This window comes from Lutzomyia longipalpis, chromosome 2 (assembly GCF_024334085.1).
Source record: "Lutzomyia longipalpis isolate SR_M1_2022 chromosome 2, ASM2433408v1".
In the NCBI taxonomy this organism is placed as follows: domain Eukaryota; kingdom Metazoa; phylum Arthropoda; class Insecta; order Diptera; family Psychodidae; genus Lutzomyia; species Lutzomyia longipalpis.
The window spans coordinates 33161155-33178275 of record NC_074708.1 but is presented as its reverse complement, the minus strand read 5'-3'; the positions used below and the strand labels follow the sequence as shown (position 1 = coordinate 33178275).

General features: G+C 37.9%; 2 protein-coding genes across 3 annotated transcripts in view; both read left to right on the top strand.

Annotated features, from left to right (window-relative positions):
- LOC129790155 (protein O-mannosyl-transferase TMTC2-like) overlaps positions 1-12897 on the top strand; it is a 433518-nt gene extending 420621 nt beyond the window's left edge. For both annotated transcript variants that reach the window (XM_055827506.1, XM_055827505.1), the window contains 5 exons: positions 2436-2680; positions 9910-10050; positions 10232-10316; positions 11186-11343; positions 11763-12897. In XM_055827506.1, coding sequence (XP_055683481.1) covers positions 2436-2680; positions 9910-10050; positions 10232-10316; positions 11186-11343; positions 11763-11939 — 806 coding nt within the window. In that variant the 3' untranslated portion in view covers positions 11940-12897. The remainder of the gene's footprint in view (positions 1-2435; positions 2681-9909; positions 10051-10231; positions 10317-11185; positions 11344-11762) is intronic.
- LOC129790123 (WD repeat-containing protein 19) overlaps positions 1-17121 on the top strand; it is an 829031-nt gene that overhangs the window by 288049 nt on the left and 523861 nt on the right. The window lies entirely within an intron of this gene.

The following is a 17121-nucleotide window of genomic DNA, read 5'->3' as shown; positions in this document are numbered from 1 at the left end:
TTTTGATAAAACTTCCCCCGAGTCACGACTGTGTGTAGTTTGTGATTCGTTGTGCCTTTTTAAGGCTGCGCATTCTTCCCTGAGGGAAAAAGTCACCTTATCTCGATATCAAAGGTACATATTCCGCAACTTTGGGATATGCTCAACTTGCTGTTTTTTTTTCTCAACAAGAGGAGGATTCGCATGAGATTTTCCAAAAGCAGCAAAAGAACTTTACGATAACTTTAGGATAAACTTTTCCTTCCACAAGTTGTGATTTTGGAACTTATTGGGGGGCGATGGTAGGTCATGTGGGAAAATTTGTGTCACTCCTGCAAGAAATTTAATAAATCCAAAAGGTCTCTCTCTCTCTCCCAATCAATCGTCAGAGAAGTCTCCGTAATTTTGACATGAAACTTTTCCGAGAGAGCTTTTGTGCTTTTTTTTTTTCAAGAAAGGCAGAAGGACAGCTTCGGGATGGAGGAATTTTGGTCCCCAGTGGCGGGTAGCACATCATAATTCACTGAAATACAACCCGACCCTGGGAAAAGTAGAACGCTAAGGGATGGAGTTGGCTTTTTGGGGAGCAACTGTCCGGGATTTTGTGATATATGGACAAGAACTGGGGAGGGTGGGGGGCTGGGTGCTTTTTGTCTTTGAAGAGAATGCGGTAAATTTTGAGAGTCTGTGGTTTCACCACTTCACTTTTGCAAGAATTTATTCACTCTGGCAATTTTTTACACCACAGAAGGGTCCTCCAGGGAGGCAAAAAAAACCATCCTTGATGGAGAAAACCTCAGTCCATTTTTTTTTGTTTGGAAGGACCCATGAAAAACTACCAGCTGTGGAATTTGCAGGACAATTCACAAGTTTCAGGAATGCCGACAGTGAGACAGAAAAAAGCTCTTAAAAGCTCTCGCATTTCCCAACAACTTGCAAATTTCCACGGATGGCAAAACACACTCCACAAAAATCTCCCTCCAAAGAAGAAATATCCTTTAAATTTGTTAGAGGAAAAAAATATCCGCTGAAACAGCAAAACTGTCAAAGTTAAATCATTTCTGAAAAATCACTTTATCACTTCTATAAACATGTCTAAATAGAATGAAAAAGTGTGGCAAAACTCTCAATTTAATATATTTATTTCCATTTTACGCATCATTTCCGATTGGTTCTATTTCACTTGCCGTCTTCCTCATAAAAATTCTCCCATTTCCAATTTAGAATAATCCCCGGAAGTGGGTGGGTGAAAAAAAGTTGAAAGTTGCTTCACAGTTTCCACTTTCTCCGCGCGTGGAGTTTTTTTTTTATTTATATTCTCTCCCTCCTTGATTATTCGCATCGTCAATTGACTTGAATTTACGATGGAGATTAAAAAGTTTATCACTTTTTCTTTTATTGTAACTACTCACGTTCTTATCTCTTTGAGATCCCTGATGGATTTCTCGTTTTTTTATTACCTGTGTGCGTCTAAATGTACAAGTAAGAGGTACGTAGTGAGTCAGGAAACTTTCTGGGAATACATAAAGTTCATGGAGCTTTTAAAGGAATCAATTCATTCTTGTCTACAATCTGTAATCTTGCGATTTATCAATTTCTTTGGAATATTTTATTTTTAAAGCAAAGAAAATAGTTTTAAAGGTATCTTAACATAAATCGTTTATTGATAAGCCCTTTCTTCTATATATACAAATTCTCTCATATACCCAAATATAAATAAATTTGTATAATCTATTCCCCTTTCTACAAACAATCCTACCCACCCCTTGATGCTTGAAAATTCACCTGAGATGATTCACAAAACATTCTTCAGCTGTGAATTCACTTTCATCTGATCCCTTCCCAAAAACCCTCCTCCAGGGGATGCTGCTGCGAATTCGAGAAGAGGATTCCTGCAGGATTTACAATTTACTCAACTACCAGGAAGGTTTCTGACCCTCGTAAATCCATATGATATTTTATTTATGGAGATATTCTTCTCCGGGGTTGTTGGGGGCAAATAGAACAATGGAGGATGGAGGGATTATTGCTCATTTTGCACAGATCATTGAACGAGAGACTTCCCTTCATTTGTCTTCCTTGACTGCTCACCCCTTTGGGGGTGCACAGTGTTTTTTTTCTTCTCGGGGAACTCTGAATTCTCCCTCTTTGAGGGGGTTGGTGAGAGAGAAAATATGAGACTTTGTAATATTTTCTCGGGAGGATCCGTTGAGCAGATTGTTTGCACAGAATCTCAAGACGTGTGCTCAATGGTGAGAACATTATTGGCAACGCTTCTGTGGGTTGGGTGCTAAAGGAGAGTCCTAATCCCGGCTAAGGGTAATTTAGTGGTCTTACAGGATGTGTGTGATGGGGGTGGGTAAGGGGGTGAAAAGTGAGGGATTGTTGCACATTCCAACACCATCCATAAAATAATATTTGACTGCATCTGTAACCTTTTTATTATTCCATTTCAGTGGCATACCTTAATCTGGGGACAACTCTGATTGCCCTGGGACGGTGTCAGGAGGCGGCGTCTGTTCTCCGTGAAGGTTCTCGACTCGACGGGACGGGACTGCGAGATAGGACGGCGCACGAAAATGCCCGAATAGCATCCCTTCTGCAACTAGGAGGACTCTATGCTGACCAAGGAAAGCTTCAGAGAGCCCTTGCGGTGTACCGAGAGGCTCTACACACCCTCCCAGATAGCTACCCTCCTCAGGTGAGTTTATTATTAACATATAAGATGCGGAGATATATAGCACAAATCCACCCCTAGTATTTGGTTGCAAATTATCCCCGGAAAGTGGCCTGGATATCACAGAAAAATGGACAAACAGAATCCCTCAATCCACCCCATTCACCACACAATTCTCCCATTTAGATCCACTCATTCGCATTCTCCGGGGAGAACTCATCTGCCCAAAAGCTCCCTCATACGTATGGGGGAGATTCAGAAGGATTTATAGACAAATGAATCATTAGCTCCCAATGTGTGAAAGGAAGTACTGCTGATATGTTGTGGCTATGCGGGGATGGGGTAGCAGTTGGGGTTCATTGAGGAATGAAAATGAATGTGGGGAATATCAAAAATTATTCAACCACGTTTTTGTGCTTTACTGCAAACAATGGGTATTGCATGTATAAATCGGGTAAATTGCTCGTGAAGTTTTCAATGTAGAAATTATGAAAATATTATGAATGACTTTTTGTGAATGAATCTCCAAGAATTTTTGTTAAATAAAAATGAAATGTTGGTTTTTTTTTAAACTCCCACCCCTCCCTAAGGTCTTCGGGTCTACTGACCCATGTGGACCGCCAACAAGAAATGTTGGTAAAAGTACAATATTAGCATTAATTGAGCTTTCATATAACTTTACTTTTGGGAAAGCTTGACCTTTTCTAATGAATTTTAAATTTTTCAACGAATATCAAATGAATAATGGAGCAATAATAATTTTTCTTTCTAAAAAATAAAAATAAAAATTTCAAATTATTGGGTGCTTTTGACCTTGTGTATGCTGACACACCCTAACATTTCCTTCTTCACATAGGAGCTTTTATGTCACACATATGATGTGTGTGGCATCCACTCAAATTTCAAAACCATAATGATTTCCTTCAACTTTTGCCATTGAAAAATGATTGATTGGGTGAAAATTCTGTCGTGAAAAGTCCCTCAATCAATCTTAATAAACAATTTACAATTTTTCTGCGTAAACTTTTTTTTATAGAATACGTGCGTGTCGATGGGAGAAATTAGTGTCAGGGTAGGGAGATTGATAAGGATTTTTTTTTCTATATGCTGCTTTTCATGATGAAAAATCATGCAATCATTTTCAATCAGGCTCGCGAAAGAATTTAAAGAACTTCCACGAATAAGAAAATATGTTGGCAAAAGAACTCTTGTGCTGCGGAGTTTTTCGGTGGGGCCGCTTTTTTCGCACGGGAAACTCTCGTTGAAATTCATTCAAGAATTTTTGTGAGCTTTTTCTCCTCAAAAAATTCTTTCACTCCGGAGTTTCCGGGCAGTTCATTGCGAAAATTCGCCCAAGAGTCCATTGAGAAAACTCGAGTGCATTTGATATAACCTAAATGGATGGAGAATTCTTTAAAAAGAACTTCCACTTCTTGCAAAAAAAAACATCCAAGTCTGTTGTTGGGCCACGTAATGAGCAAGTTCTTCATTTTATCGTTGTATATGTGTGTACAATGAGGAATGCTAGTTTGAGGGGTGTTTTTCCCTATTTTTGGATCCATCACTCTGCCTCCATTTGGTCGTTGTGTTTTTATTCTGGAACCCATATAGTGGATGCTTAATAATAATGAAGCGTACAATATCATAATAATTTTCGCATCCGCTCCATGTACCCTATGGGGCAGGATGGGGGTGCGGAATGTAAAATAATGGCGAGGTATTATGTGAAATAATATACAAGGGGATGTGGAACGTGGCGCAAGTGAACATTAGAGTCGGAAAGTGACGATGATGGCGCCCGGGTAAAATACAAAATAACGATATGAGCAATGAAAATCTCTCAAGGCATTTTCCTCCAGGGGCTGTATGTGTGTGTGGGGGTGGTTAAATTAAACTGAAATTCCGCAACTCGGCGCGGGGACCGAAATTGGTATTGCTTGAATTAACAAAAGGGGGCTCCATTGTATGGATGGGACGTCCCCCGTGGTAGATGAAAAGACTTGCGGGATGGAATCACCTGGAAAATGGAGACGCGAATGATGGGATTTTGTGGCAAAAGACCGCAGATGTGACAGAAGTCATTTAAAATTTAATCACTCATCTTTCTCGGCGGTTTCTGGCTGCAGAAGCTCCACATAGAATTTACTGCCAGCCACTTAATTATTGACTCCCCATGCTGTACCACCCACCATGGAAAAATCCACCACCATCGTTCCCCATGCCCCAATCCACCTCACAGCTTTTCATTTTAGCTCCCAAAATGAGGCCCTCAAAATGGGGTAGCGGCATACAGGCACTTTCAGCTGCGGATTCGGTAGGAGGGTAGAAGGGGTGGAGAACGATGAAATTTGTGGCCCCCTTTCGTGCGTTTCGCGTGAAAAGTGTTGGATCCACCCTCGGCGGATGTGGCTGCCATTCAAAATTCACAACCAATTAAAATTAACGATCAATTATTTTATAAATAAGCGACCCGTGACTGTACATTAGAGGGTGTCATTTCACTAAGAACAGCTCAACGTCTTGATTTCATCGCACCTCCACTCGTCCATTTTGCCCCATCTTCCCGTGCCAACACAACGCGAGGGTAGCCCGTATACATGTCGAAGTATATGGAGAGAGCCAAGTTTCAAAAGCTAAAATTTCTCCTTCATAAAGACGAAAGAGGCAATTAATATATTATTGGGCTTCCTCATCCGTGCACTAATTTAATCCTTGTGTCGCTTTTCTTCTCAAGCTTCGTTGGATTCTCTTATTTTAAAGTCCTAAGTGCTCCCAATGAAATCTAAAGGTAGAAGTTTTCTATATTATTTTCCCCGGTAGAAATTGTTCATTGGACACTTTTTTCTTGGAATTATTATCCCTGTATAGATGGAAAAAATATGAATGATGACTTCTGGAGTGATATCGGCGTTGAAAGTTTAACTTTCAATCAATTAAGCATTTTCCTTAATTTATTTCTAAAATTCATCCCTTATTGGAGCATAAAGATGAGAAAAAGCTTTTAAAGTATTTAGAGCTTTTGTTATATGGAAATTAATTGTATACATCCTAGGTATATATATATAATATTTACAAGAATAAGTTGAAAATAAAATTAGAGTAGAATGAAGATTGAGCAGGTATTATGTTAAAAATAGAATTTATGTGCCTTTTTATGCTTCATATATGTATATATAAAGCAATGTCATCATTTCCCCGAAAAGAAATTATGATATCACATGAATTTCATTTTAGTCCTTTTTCACCCACTTTTTGTGGAGTTTAATTAACGTTCTCCTTAAAATAGAACGGAAGTTGTGTGCCGGGGAGATTAGTTTCAAGCCGAAATGGATGATTGTCTCCAAAAGAACCTTTTTGTCACACAAACATTGTGAATGTGTGTTTTTCGGGGGATGGCAATACCAAAGCTGAAAAGAGAGGCTCTCGAAATGGACTAAAATGGACCACCATTTGGTCTCTCCCCCATCCGCACTCCAGCTCCACACCAATGTGCCATTTTGTACCCACTTTCGGTACAAAAACGAAAGATTTCAAACTGATAAACACAAATTCCATTTGCATGCGCTGATGGAATTTCACTCTATTTTCTCGCCTTCCCCTTCCACATTCGTATCCACCACCCCCCGCCCACTTTTTCCACATTATGATGCCTCACATAACTACATATTTTCCTCCATATATGATGGTGTGCTCCGGGAGAGGCGCGATGATGGTCCCTAAAACTCATTTTGCTCCGTTCTTTCTGCGTCGAAGGGAATTGAGATAGTGCTGAGTATCCGCATTTTCGAGTCCACAGAAGAAGGGATGCCAGAGTAGAATGTTGTTGGAGGGGGGGGGGGGGTATTCAAGGAAATTTCTAACCCACCCACACCCTAAACTACATATTTCTTCTATTCGCACCCCTAAATTCAATGGGGAGTATGGTGAACTGAGCAAAAATATTTACATAGAAAATTGTGTTTGTGCAATCGGAAGCTTTCCCAATGCGCATATCGCTTTTAGTCCAAAGGAGAGGTTGGGATGTTATTTTTTTGCCTAATCATGAACATCAACGGGAGGATGTGTTTTCGTCAGGTTTTCCTGTTGCAGAAAATTTCCCCGTAAGACAAGTTTTTCTCCACACCACCTTAATGCGTTACTTTAAATGCATGAGATAGAAAAGATGAAGAAGGGATCATTCGCATGGGAATTTACAATGTACCTTATACCTCCTCTCAGTCCCATCCTCCTTTGCAAAGCTCCGCGTTTCATGAGGAGATTATATGCATAGAGAGGTTGAAGCTCCAAAGGGCGGTGTGTGTGTGGATGGTAAACCACCGAGGGAGGATATGTGTGCAATTTAAATGATGCGATCTAGAATTATGATGAAATACTCGGGGTAAAAGGCGAGCGGGGAACTTCAATGAGTTTAATCCATGTTATTAAATCTCACGTATTTTCTCAGCTATGCCTTTTTATGGCTTTTGAGAGGGAGCTGATGATGAGAATAGAGGGAATAAAAAGCATACTTCATACTAAATACTCTCGTAACACTTCGATAGAGAATAGTGATGTGAATGAAAGTGAGGTAAACTATGGGTTAATGGATGATTGGGTAATAAAATTAATCTCCTTGCTGTAGCCTTAATGTTTTAAATTAAAAACCAAGACTTAATGTTCGGAGAGTCAGAGAGTTTTAAAAATCGATTATTAATCGACAATAAATACTTGTCCAATAGATGGAGCAACGAACCAGAAAATTTGCAACAGATGGCGCCATATTAATTGAAAACCAAGATTTTATATTTTAAGGGTAAAAGAGTTTTAAAATTTCGATTATATTATCATGCTGAACAAACAATAAATATTTTTTCCAATTGATGGTGCCACTAAGCTGGAAAATTAGCAATAGATGGCGTCATATGAGATTTTCTTTACAAATTAGAAAAGTTTCAATTAAAAGTTAATAAATATTTTTTAATAAATTTCGTCTACCTACTCATTATAAAAAACAAATTCTTGTCATCCTTTTATGGATCTCTATTAACATTTACAGGGAAAAAAATGACGATTTATCTTCTAAAACACTCAATAAGAGAGAATGGGGCAAAAAACATTACAGAATTGGTTTAGAAAAGGCTCAAAATATCATACTTCTCAGCAAGATAGAGAAAACTGATCTTTATAAGGAGTTGCAGGGCAAAAAATTAGGATAATTAGTATAATTTTACCATTCCCCCAAATATTTCAGTGATTTTTTTACCCCGATCTCCCCTAATTTTTTTTAGAAATGCTAAATAACCGAGATTCTTTTTCGATTCTACTTTTTCTACTCTAATTTCCTCAATAAAAAAAATTTACTGTCAAGTTATGTGAGAAAAATTCCACGATATACTTACTAATGTAATGAAAATCGTCTTTACATAATCCAAATATCTGAAATTATAAAAAAAAATATCAACTATAGTATAATCCCGAAGAGATATTTAAATCCTCGCACAACGAATTTCTCTTTTGCGAATATTTTTCATCATACAAAAACATTGTGGAAATAATTTCAAAAAAAAAGCTCAGAGCAGTAAACTTTTATGTGATGAATCTCTCATAATTACGATGTTGAGATTCCTCTCATATTTTCCGGATTATTCTTTTGCGTATAAATGTCGTTTTTATCCCTGCCTGCGGAGGGTACAAAAAAAAACGGAGATATTTAAAATTGGAGCCCTAATCTTTCTCACACTGTGATGACTTTTCTGCAAAAGAAAATCCACGGAAAAGAATTTTCTCTGCACAAGTGAGAAATTATGTTGTGCCGCGTGAAATAAAATCTGAAAATCTTTCTTAGCAGCTGGCCTAATGAAAATGGCAAATAGGAAGGAGTGATATGCGGTGTCACTTTGGCAATCCCCAGCTGAATGGTGGTGTGGAAAAACAACTTCCAATGTGATCCAAATCTTGTAGTTTTGTGCTTCAAGTAGATTTTCACGAACGTGACATAATCTCGGTGTTTTGGGTTTTGGGAGTTTTGTTGTGTTGGCGATATAGGGAGAATTGAAAGGGCACGAAGGAACTATATAGTTCCAATGCAAAGGGAAAGAAGAGAATGAATTAGTAAGACACATAGGGTTTCTCTTATGTGACGACAAGAAGTTGCATGAGAGGAGCTTTTCCTTTATAAAACTCCTCCTGGTGCGCAAAGAGATTAAAGAATGTCTCTGATGCACAAAAACTACTTTTAAGTGCTTTGACTTCTGTGTAAGGGGTGGTTTTATTTACTCAAACGCTGAATGGTTGAAAAATTTAACACATCCTGTTAATTCCTCTTTTTCATCTGATTTTTTTATTATTTTAAGAAACTTTCAGCATATTGATTAAAATATTTGCAAAATCAATCGATTTTCTTAATAAATATTTTCAAATTCACTTTCTTCGTACTCCAATTTTACTACATTTTTCTCAATTTGCTTTGCTTCCTTTGTACTAAATGAACTATATACATTTAAAAAGTTCAAACTGGTGTATACAAGAACGAGGAACAATCTTGGGAGATAATTGTAATCCACTGGAGAGCTCGTTGGTGTAATTAAAAATTCTCCTCGTCGCGATGGGGAAAGCCAAAAAACATTTAGACTTCCGGAAAATGGGACAATCGTCTCTGGCATTCTTCCTGTGTGCAGCAAAATAATTTCTTCGTGTTGTGCTCAGTGAGACGGGAGGACACATTTTATACATCCTTTTGGCACAATCAAGGTGTCACCAAGAGAATCTTTTCCTTTTGTCTGGTGGAGGTCCCTTGAATAAAAGATGTTTACTGCACGAAAAATACGGCTTTGTGCTTTTGTTTGGCTCCTCTTCCGCTCACTCAATAATTTAGGAGTGCCCAGCAAATCTCATTACATGAACCCAGAGTGGGCGGTGCCCCCGGTTAAAATGAGATTTTTTCCCCATGTATATAATCTGTTTAATTTCTCATGGTGCTTCTTCTTCATCAAAGACAAAGCTTGAGAGGATACCTCATAAAGGATTCTCTTTCACATTCACTTCTGCAACATGTGGGCTGGGTGCTACAGCATACATACTATATGGGAGATAGCGAGGACATGCATCTGTTGCTATTTTTTGGACACGATGGAGCTTTTGGGGGATTTTCCGGGACATTTCACCGGGTGGTGTTTGTTAGCTATATATGTACCACACTACGTGTGGTGTGACCAAAAAAAAAGGAAAAAGAATATAACTTTTACTAATCGGTGAATGTTTGACTGTAATTCCAGAGCATCTATCATCGGTTAGGGGACACTTTGGCTCGACTGCATCAGTGGACTGAAGCAGAACGTTTCCATCGGGCCGCATTGGAAGCCCAACCCGACCACGTGGCAGCTCACCTATCCTACGGCTCAATGTTGGCGCGCAATGTAAGAGATTCTCCTACTTTTTTTTCTTGGGTTTTTTGATTCAGTGCCAGAAACACCTCATAAATCCCACATGTTTCTCCACCAAATCCCCCCTCGTGGTACTCGTGCCAAGAGTGCCAGAGGAAATGCGGAAGAAATCATTGAGCTTTTCCTTTTTATTGGCCATATTTTCTCATTCTAGACAAGCCGAGCTTCCGAGGCAGAGCAGTGGTTCAAGCGAGCACTCAAGCTTGCCCCAACCGACTCCAGCGTCTATCATCACTACGGTGAGTATGCAGATCGATACCGCCATTTCACTTATTTCCCTGAAAATTCTGCGAGAAAATTCACATGAATACCAAATTCACATTGAAATTGCCAATAGAATGTGTTTTAGTAGAGGATGTTGTGGCCCTTTTAGCAGTCAAAGAGAGAAATTAAGTTGGCTGAAGGGAATCTTAGATTTCATTTGAGATGATTCTTTAAAAATAAAAGGCGGATAACATTTAACGTATCCTTTAGCAATATGTAAAATTGCCCTAGAAATCTAGAGGTGTTTCAGTATGAGATTGTGTTCAGGTTTTTCTTTAAAAATCAAAAATAATTATTTTCAGATTGATTCTTAAAGGTTTGAAAAGAAATCGACGCTCCCGAAGATTATGAACCATACTCCTGTGTTAAAAGATAGGAATATGGTTCATAATCTTCGGGCACGTCGAAATGTCAAACCATGGAACAATTAGCAAAAGTCAGAATTAACGTTAAACGTTAGAATAAACGTAAAACGTTAAAGAAATAAACGTAAAACGTTTAAAAAACAAACGTAATACGTTGGAAAAGTACATCCATGTTTCTGCTCAGACGTTTGACAACATATTTTCTGTTGATAGATGTTTCTTTTCTAACATTTAACGACTCTCTAAAATTAAAAGTTATTTTTTGAAAGTTTGACGTTTATTCTGACGTTAGAAGTTTATTAAAGAAAAAAAAAACAAAGAATAACACTAAAAAAATTTAAATTGTAGTAGAGACAAAAATATCAAATAGGTACATAAAAAACCTTAAAATTAAAAAAAAAAGTTCGTTTATTTTTCTTAAAAATAATTCAAAGAACAGTATTTTAGAATTGTTAATTATGTTAAATATTTTTTTCTAGCTGAATTCCTTAATTCAATGTCAAGGCACGAAGAAGCCTGTGAGATGAGAATACGTGCAGCAGAATTGTCACCTAATGACTATTCCTTGGTAGTCACAGCTGCGACTGCTTTGCGACTTCTAGATCGGAAAGCTGAAGCTGAAAAATGGTACCGACAGGTGGGTTTGAAAAAAGAAAATTTTGTTTTATAAATAATTAAAGGACAAGAATGAATAGGAAAGAATTAGGAAGACCAGGGCTAAATAAGCCACGAACGTATTCGAGAAAATACGGAAAAGTAACAAAAAAAAAAACAGAAGAAAAAAATCTGGAGTGGTAAATTTTCTACAAAAGCTAACAATTTCACTTTTTTTTTTTGAGAATATAGGAATTTGAACTATTGCTCAACCCTGTCTGACTTTTTTAGCCCCAGTCTCTTCATTCATTTTTTTTTTTTAGCTCAAATATATATTTTTTAAGACAAAATCCTAAGTCTAATTAACACAAAAAACATTAAAGTTCCTTTCCACTAAATTTGAATTAAAAAGTCAATAAGGTTGCAAAAAGAGATTTAAAAAATTCCTCTTGCCTTTTGCAGGCAGTTGCTCTGAGGCCTGATGACGCACGTTCGCATACGAACTTGGGTGCAATACTGCATCTCATGGGGCGCACCCAGCAAGCAACTGCCAGCTACAGGGAGGCTCTTCGTCTCCAGCCAGGGGACCCCACGACGCTGGGCAATTTGGCGAAGCTGGGCGTCGTCGAGGTGGCGTAAGTTGCACGTTGTTCATCTTCCATGGAAAACACTTCCCGCCATATCCCCCCGACAACGCAACTTCCACAAAAAAAATAATTCCTCGGAATTTTTCCTCCTTCCCCACCCCCTAAAAAAGTTATCTCCCATGTGGAGGGTGTTTTCTCGCTGAACATTTTGTAAATACATCTTGGCAATGGAAATTATATCAAAAAATGACCACATTGAACAATAATTTCAAGAAAAAAAAAAGATTAAACCACAAACAATCGTCTTCATACGGAAGGCGGACTGCGAAAGAGCGAGCCAAATGTGAATCCCATCGGAATGTATATGGACTTGTCCTTGGACACTTCCGAGGAGATCTTCCGGTACAGTGAAAAAATGTTTAAAAAAAAAAAAGGAAAGCATTTTCAGGCGATTGTTGAGTCAATGTAGAAAGAAAAAGAAAATTGTACAGATAAATGATTTAAAATTGCAAATAGGAGATATATTTGTGTATTTTTATATCAATAATAAAAAGAAAAAAAAATAAACAAAAAAAATATATGATTGAAAATGAAGAGACAACCTCAATTTTAAGGTGAAACATGATAAAGAAAAGTTCACTTGTAAGATAACAATTATATGAAAAAAATATATAGAAAACAATATTTAAGAGAATTATATTAATGAAAAAGAAAACTCAGTTACTGTGTAAATATTTTATTGCAGAGAATTACAAAGGAAGAGAAAAAGTATTTAGTAGATAGGATAACAAACAAAAAAAAGGACTCTCAATAGGAGGTTTAATCTCTCTTATAAGATAGAAAAAGGCACACAAATCAACATTCTTCCTTAAGAAAACATTCAAAAGAAAAACAAGGAGAGCTATATAAATTGGGATTTTAAGACTCAGAATCAATTTTCAGGATTGAATATAGGACGATGAGGTAATGGTGTAAAAAGAAGTATAAAAATAAAATCATGAAAGAAATGACACGTGGGTCCTTTTTATTTTAATCGCGCGAATCCTTTTTTTTTGCTCCACTCCACTAAGGTGATCAGCCAGCTGCAAAGACGATTCATCAAGTCTTTGAAAGTTTACCAGGGAAACTCAGCGATTTTCTTTTGCACACAAGAACCTTCATGACGATTTCTGTTCCTGGGACGAAGGGAAGTGATTAAATCACATTTTAATTATTTCCGGAGTTGAAGGAACTTCTTCATCTGCGGAGGAGAGACTTCTCCACACATACATTCAATTGGATTGCCTTGCACACCATGTCGATCGTCGGGGTGGAATTATTAAAGACTCATCGTGACTTTGCTTTTACCATGAGAAAATTTTACGAAGCGACATCTCACTGATGCTGGGTTTTTAATTAAAAACCCCTTGGCAGGAAGTTACTCGAGGAAAAGAGGAAGGTCAAGGAATGATTAACTGTGTGGGTTGAGGTTGATATGCGACAAGCAGTTAGAAAAATATTTGATTAGGCTATTTTTGGAATCACTTTTGCGATTTTTCCCCAAAGTTATAAAGAAAGATAAAAATACGAATTTAAAATTGATTTCTTTAACATTTCGTATTTTGTCGTTTTCACAGGTTTAATTCATTTGTTTTTAATGATTTTAGTACCATAACAAAGCCATTTAAACATTTATAAAAGCTCACTGGGTGAATCCTCTCAGATGTTCACTGATGAACAATTTTAATTGCTGCTCGCTGATGCATTGCCAACCCCCATGTTGAAGCCACTCTAGCAATGAATAAAAGTTTAGTGAATTAGAGCGAAGATAGCGTATAAGATTGACATGTCTGGCGGGAACATTGAAAATTAACCTTACACACACCCCCTTAAGCTATATATGCTCAAGCAGAGTGAGCATTTAAACTCACAAATCAACCCCAAAAACCTTCGCTCAATCAATCAATTAGTACGTCAAGAGCATGAATTGATCTCAATTTTCACCCTCCCGGCCCTTTTGAGAGCCCTCAAACAACCCCCCACCCCGCTCCATCTTTTGTGGGAAAAATTCCACAATTATCAATCCACTTGAAGGAAAAACACGCGCTTTGTTGCGCCATGAGCCTGCGAATGATGTCACTGATTGCCACTTTGACCAACTGCGGGGGGGGGGGAATACAATTTAATCATGACCCTCACCGCTTCCTCCCTCGGCGCCAACACCTCCTTCGGGTGTGTGCAATTATGTTGATTGAGGACGTGCACTCCAAGAGCTGGGGTTTTGTGCATAGCGCGCTCCGGGAGAACCCTTTTACCATGTCAAAAAACACTCCAAACGGCGCCGACCTCAACAATTGGGGACTTAATTGGCTGACGCCTGACTCTGACAGCCCTCATGGCACGTCCGTCCCGCCGTACCCACTCATGCACATGTTCATTAAATCATCATTGGGCATGAGGGCGGAAAACAAGGCCGCCAGTTAATTGAGGAGCACCCCCCACCCCCTTCCGACAGTCAATGAAATGCAAATATTTAAAGAAAGGTCGAGCTTTTGAGGTGTTCATAAGTCGTCGTGTGTCACCAAATGTGACATGTGTGGTGAAAAGCGGATCTCACCATATATCTTCATGTCCTTATCCATTATTGAATGATGGAGGTGCTATTAAAATTATCACAAAACGAATCTTTTGAAAATCTCATTACCCGGCGTCTCCACTGTTGGTATTAAAGAGCAAAATACTGTGTGGTAGGTATTGAAAGTTTAACAGAAACTAATCAATTTTGCAGCTTTGAGTTTTGGGAAAACTTATAAAAAAATCTTATAAATTAACACAGCTAAATCAGACACTCCTAACGTTAAACGTTCTTTTCCTAACATTTAACATTTTTTGAAATAACGTTTAAAAATTTGTTGTAGCATCTAAGGAAGAAGTCTGAATGGTCTGAACTTTGAAATAATGTTTAACCCTTTAAGGTTTTTTGGGTCATACGCTAACCCAAACGTGAAACATTTTATTTTTTCAATTTTTTATGAATGTAATTGTTTTTCCATGTTACAAATGCATCAAATTCACGCATAAGGGGTCGAAGAAGACGTTCTGAGTGAGAAAAGTCCTCTAAAAAAATTCATAGAATAAAAATCGCGATAAAAGAGCGCATGTTTCAATGTTTTTATGTTTCACGTTGGACGTTAAAGGGTTAAGCACCCAAACATCCTCCCTGTCTACTTCACTGCTATGAGATCACTAATTAATTTTGAAAGATTATTTAATTCTATAATTGAATCAATTATTAACATAAGCCGGCGGAAACATCTCATATAATAAGCCAAAGTAAATCATCACAATAGAATAATTAAATTCTTCATACAAAGCAAATTGAATGTGGAATTGCATAGTAATAATTTCAATTTACCTTCAATGATTACAATAGAACAATAGAGGGATTCCATATAACTTTGTAGAATAGGCACAATTTGAATGTGATATTTAATAAATCCCCCACCAGGATAATTGGTTTGCAATTCCAACAATGACAATCTTGGGAAGCCTTAGCTTCACTTTTGGACTGAGGATTTATTTAGTATAATTCAGGGGGTGGGAGTCGTGGTGGAGTACGGTGGTGAGGGGAGTAGAGTTGCAGTATCTCCCTCAATTTAACCGCAGGTCGTCTTGGGGCAAAAGTTGCCCAATTTTGGGGGGTCTCTAACTCACGCCGTGGGATTTATAGGACCAACTTTCTTGTAGCTCCCCTGTGTGGTAGTTTGGACGAATGAGGAGGGACAATGATATGCATCATGGATATGTGCAATAATAGAGGTATGATTGCAATTTACCAAGTTTTGCATCCAAATGTGGGTCATTGTTCCCACACCCAGCCCCGTTCAAACCTCACGCAAGATTCTAGGTATTTTCCTTGCAATAGAGACGTTGCGGCATGGGGTTGAGTGGAGAACTCCCTCGGCTGTGTGACATCAAATTAATCATCGCACAAAACAATACATTTGGGATGTGAGAGGAAGATGTTGGCATGGTAGGCAAATTCTCTCGGTATCTCCACCGCAAGAGATGCAGGTGTACAGTGTGTGCTACCCTTGATTGACAGGTACCAAATAAGCTTGGTGTGTGCTCTTGGTTTGAATTCTAAATGCAGTGGTGTCAATCTGGAAACCAGTGTGTTCCGTTGAAATTTGAATTTTCATCCCATCAGTTCGATGTTATATCGTAAAAGGAGTTTAGTCACCTTTGAATGGAAAAATTTCTCAATTTGAAGGAATAATCTGAACACAGTTAATCCTATAAATAATTAAGAGACGAATAAGAAATCTGTAAAGAGACGTTTAATTTTCTCATAAAGATCTTTTTGCAAGAGCCCGGAAAGATTTGCCCAAAAATGCAGTAAATGACGTCACTATTATGTTTCTAGTGCTTTCAATACATAAATATCATTCATAATAATGCTTTATAATCGTTGATTTTTGTTAATAAAACATGTTTCATGCATTAAAAGCGTCAAAAAATACAATAGTGACGTCATTTATTGCATTTTTTGGAAAATCTATTTTTTTTTAAACTAATTTCCTTAAAAAATAGGAGATCTTTTTATAAACTTATTATGTCTTTTAGCTGTGATTCATTCGATTTTCAATAAAATGAATTGTGTTTCGATTGATCCTTACAAACGAGGAGTTTTGCAGCTGTGATTAAACTCCTTGATAATTTTGTTTTTGTATGGCTTCTATTTTCTTATTCATTTCATCCCCTAACTATGAAAATTTATTAAGTATATACCTTCTAAACTTAATTTTGTGGTAAGGGGTTTTTTTTCGCAGAGAGGGATTCCTCCGTACAGGATGGCCACTCACGGATTTCTCTATGAGTGGGGAGCGACTTGCCACCGGAACCCTCGGGTCTCTGCTGTCCCCTCTAACACTGCACTACTATTCCCATGCGTCCGCTCACGTTGAGCCACCAAGCAAGACTGAACTCACTCTATCGATGATGCAGAGACCCACCGGCACAAGCTCGCCCGCAACCAGACGTGTGGAATAATTCCACGAACCCATCGGGCCCATGCCAGGACTATTTTTGGCATTCGACGAAGGGAAAGCTGACTACAAATTACTATGCAATTAAATATTTTATAGAAAATTCATAATTTTAATTAAAACTCTCAGGCTAATTATTTGTCAATAAGAGTGTAATATAAAGCTTTTTCGTACTACGGGTAAAAGCTTTAAAGAGAAAAGGTATAT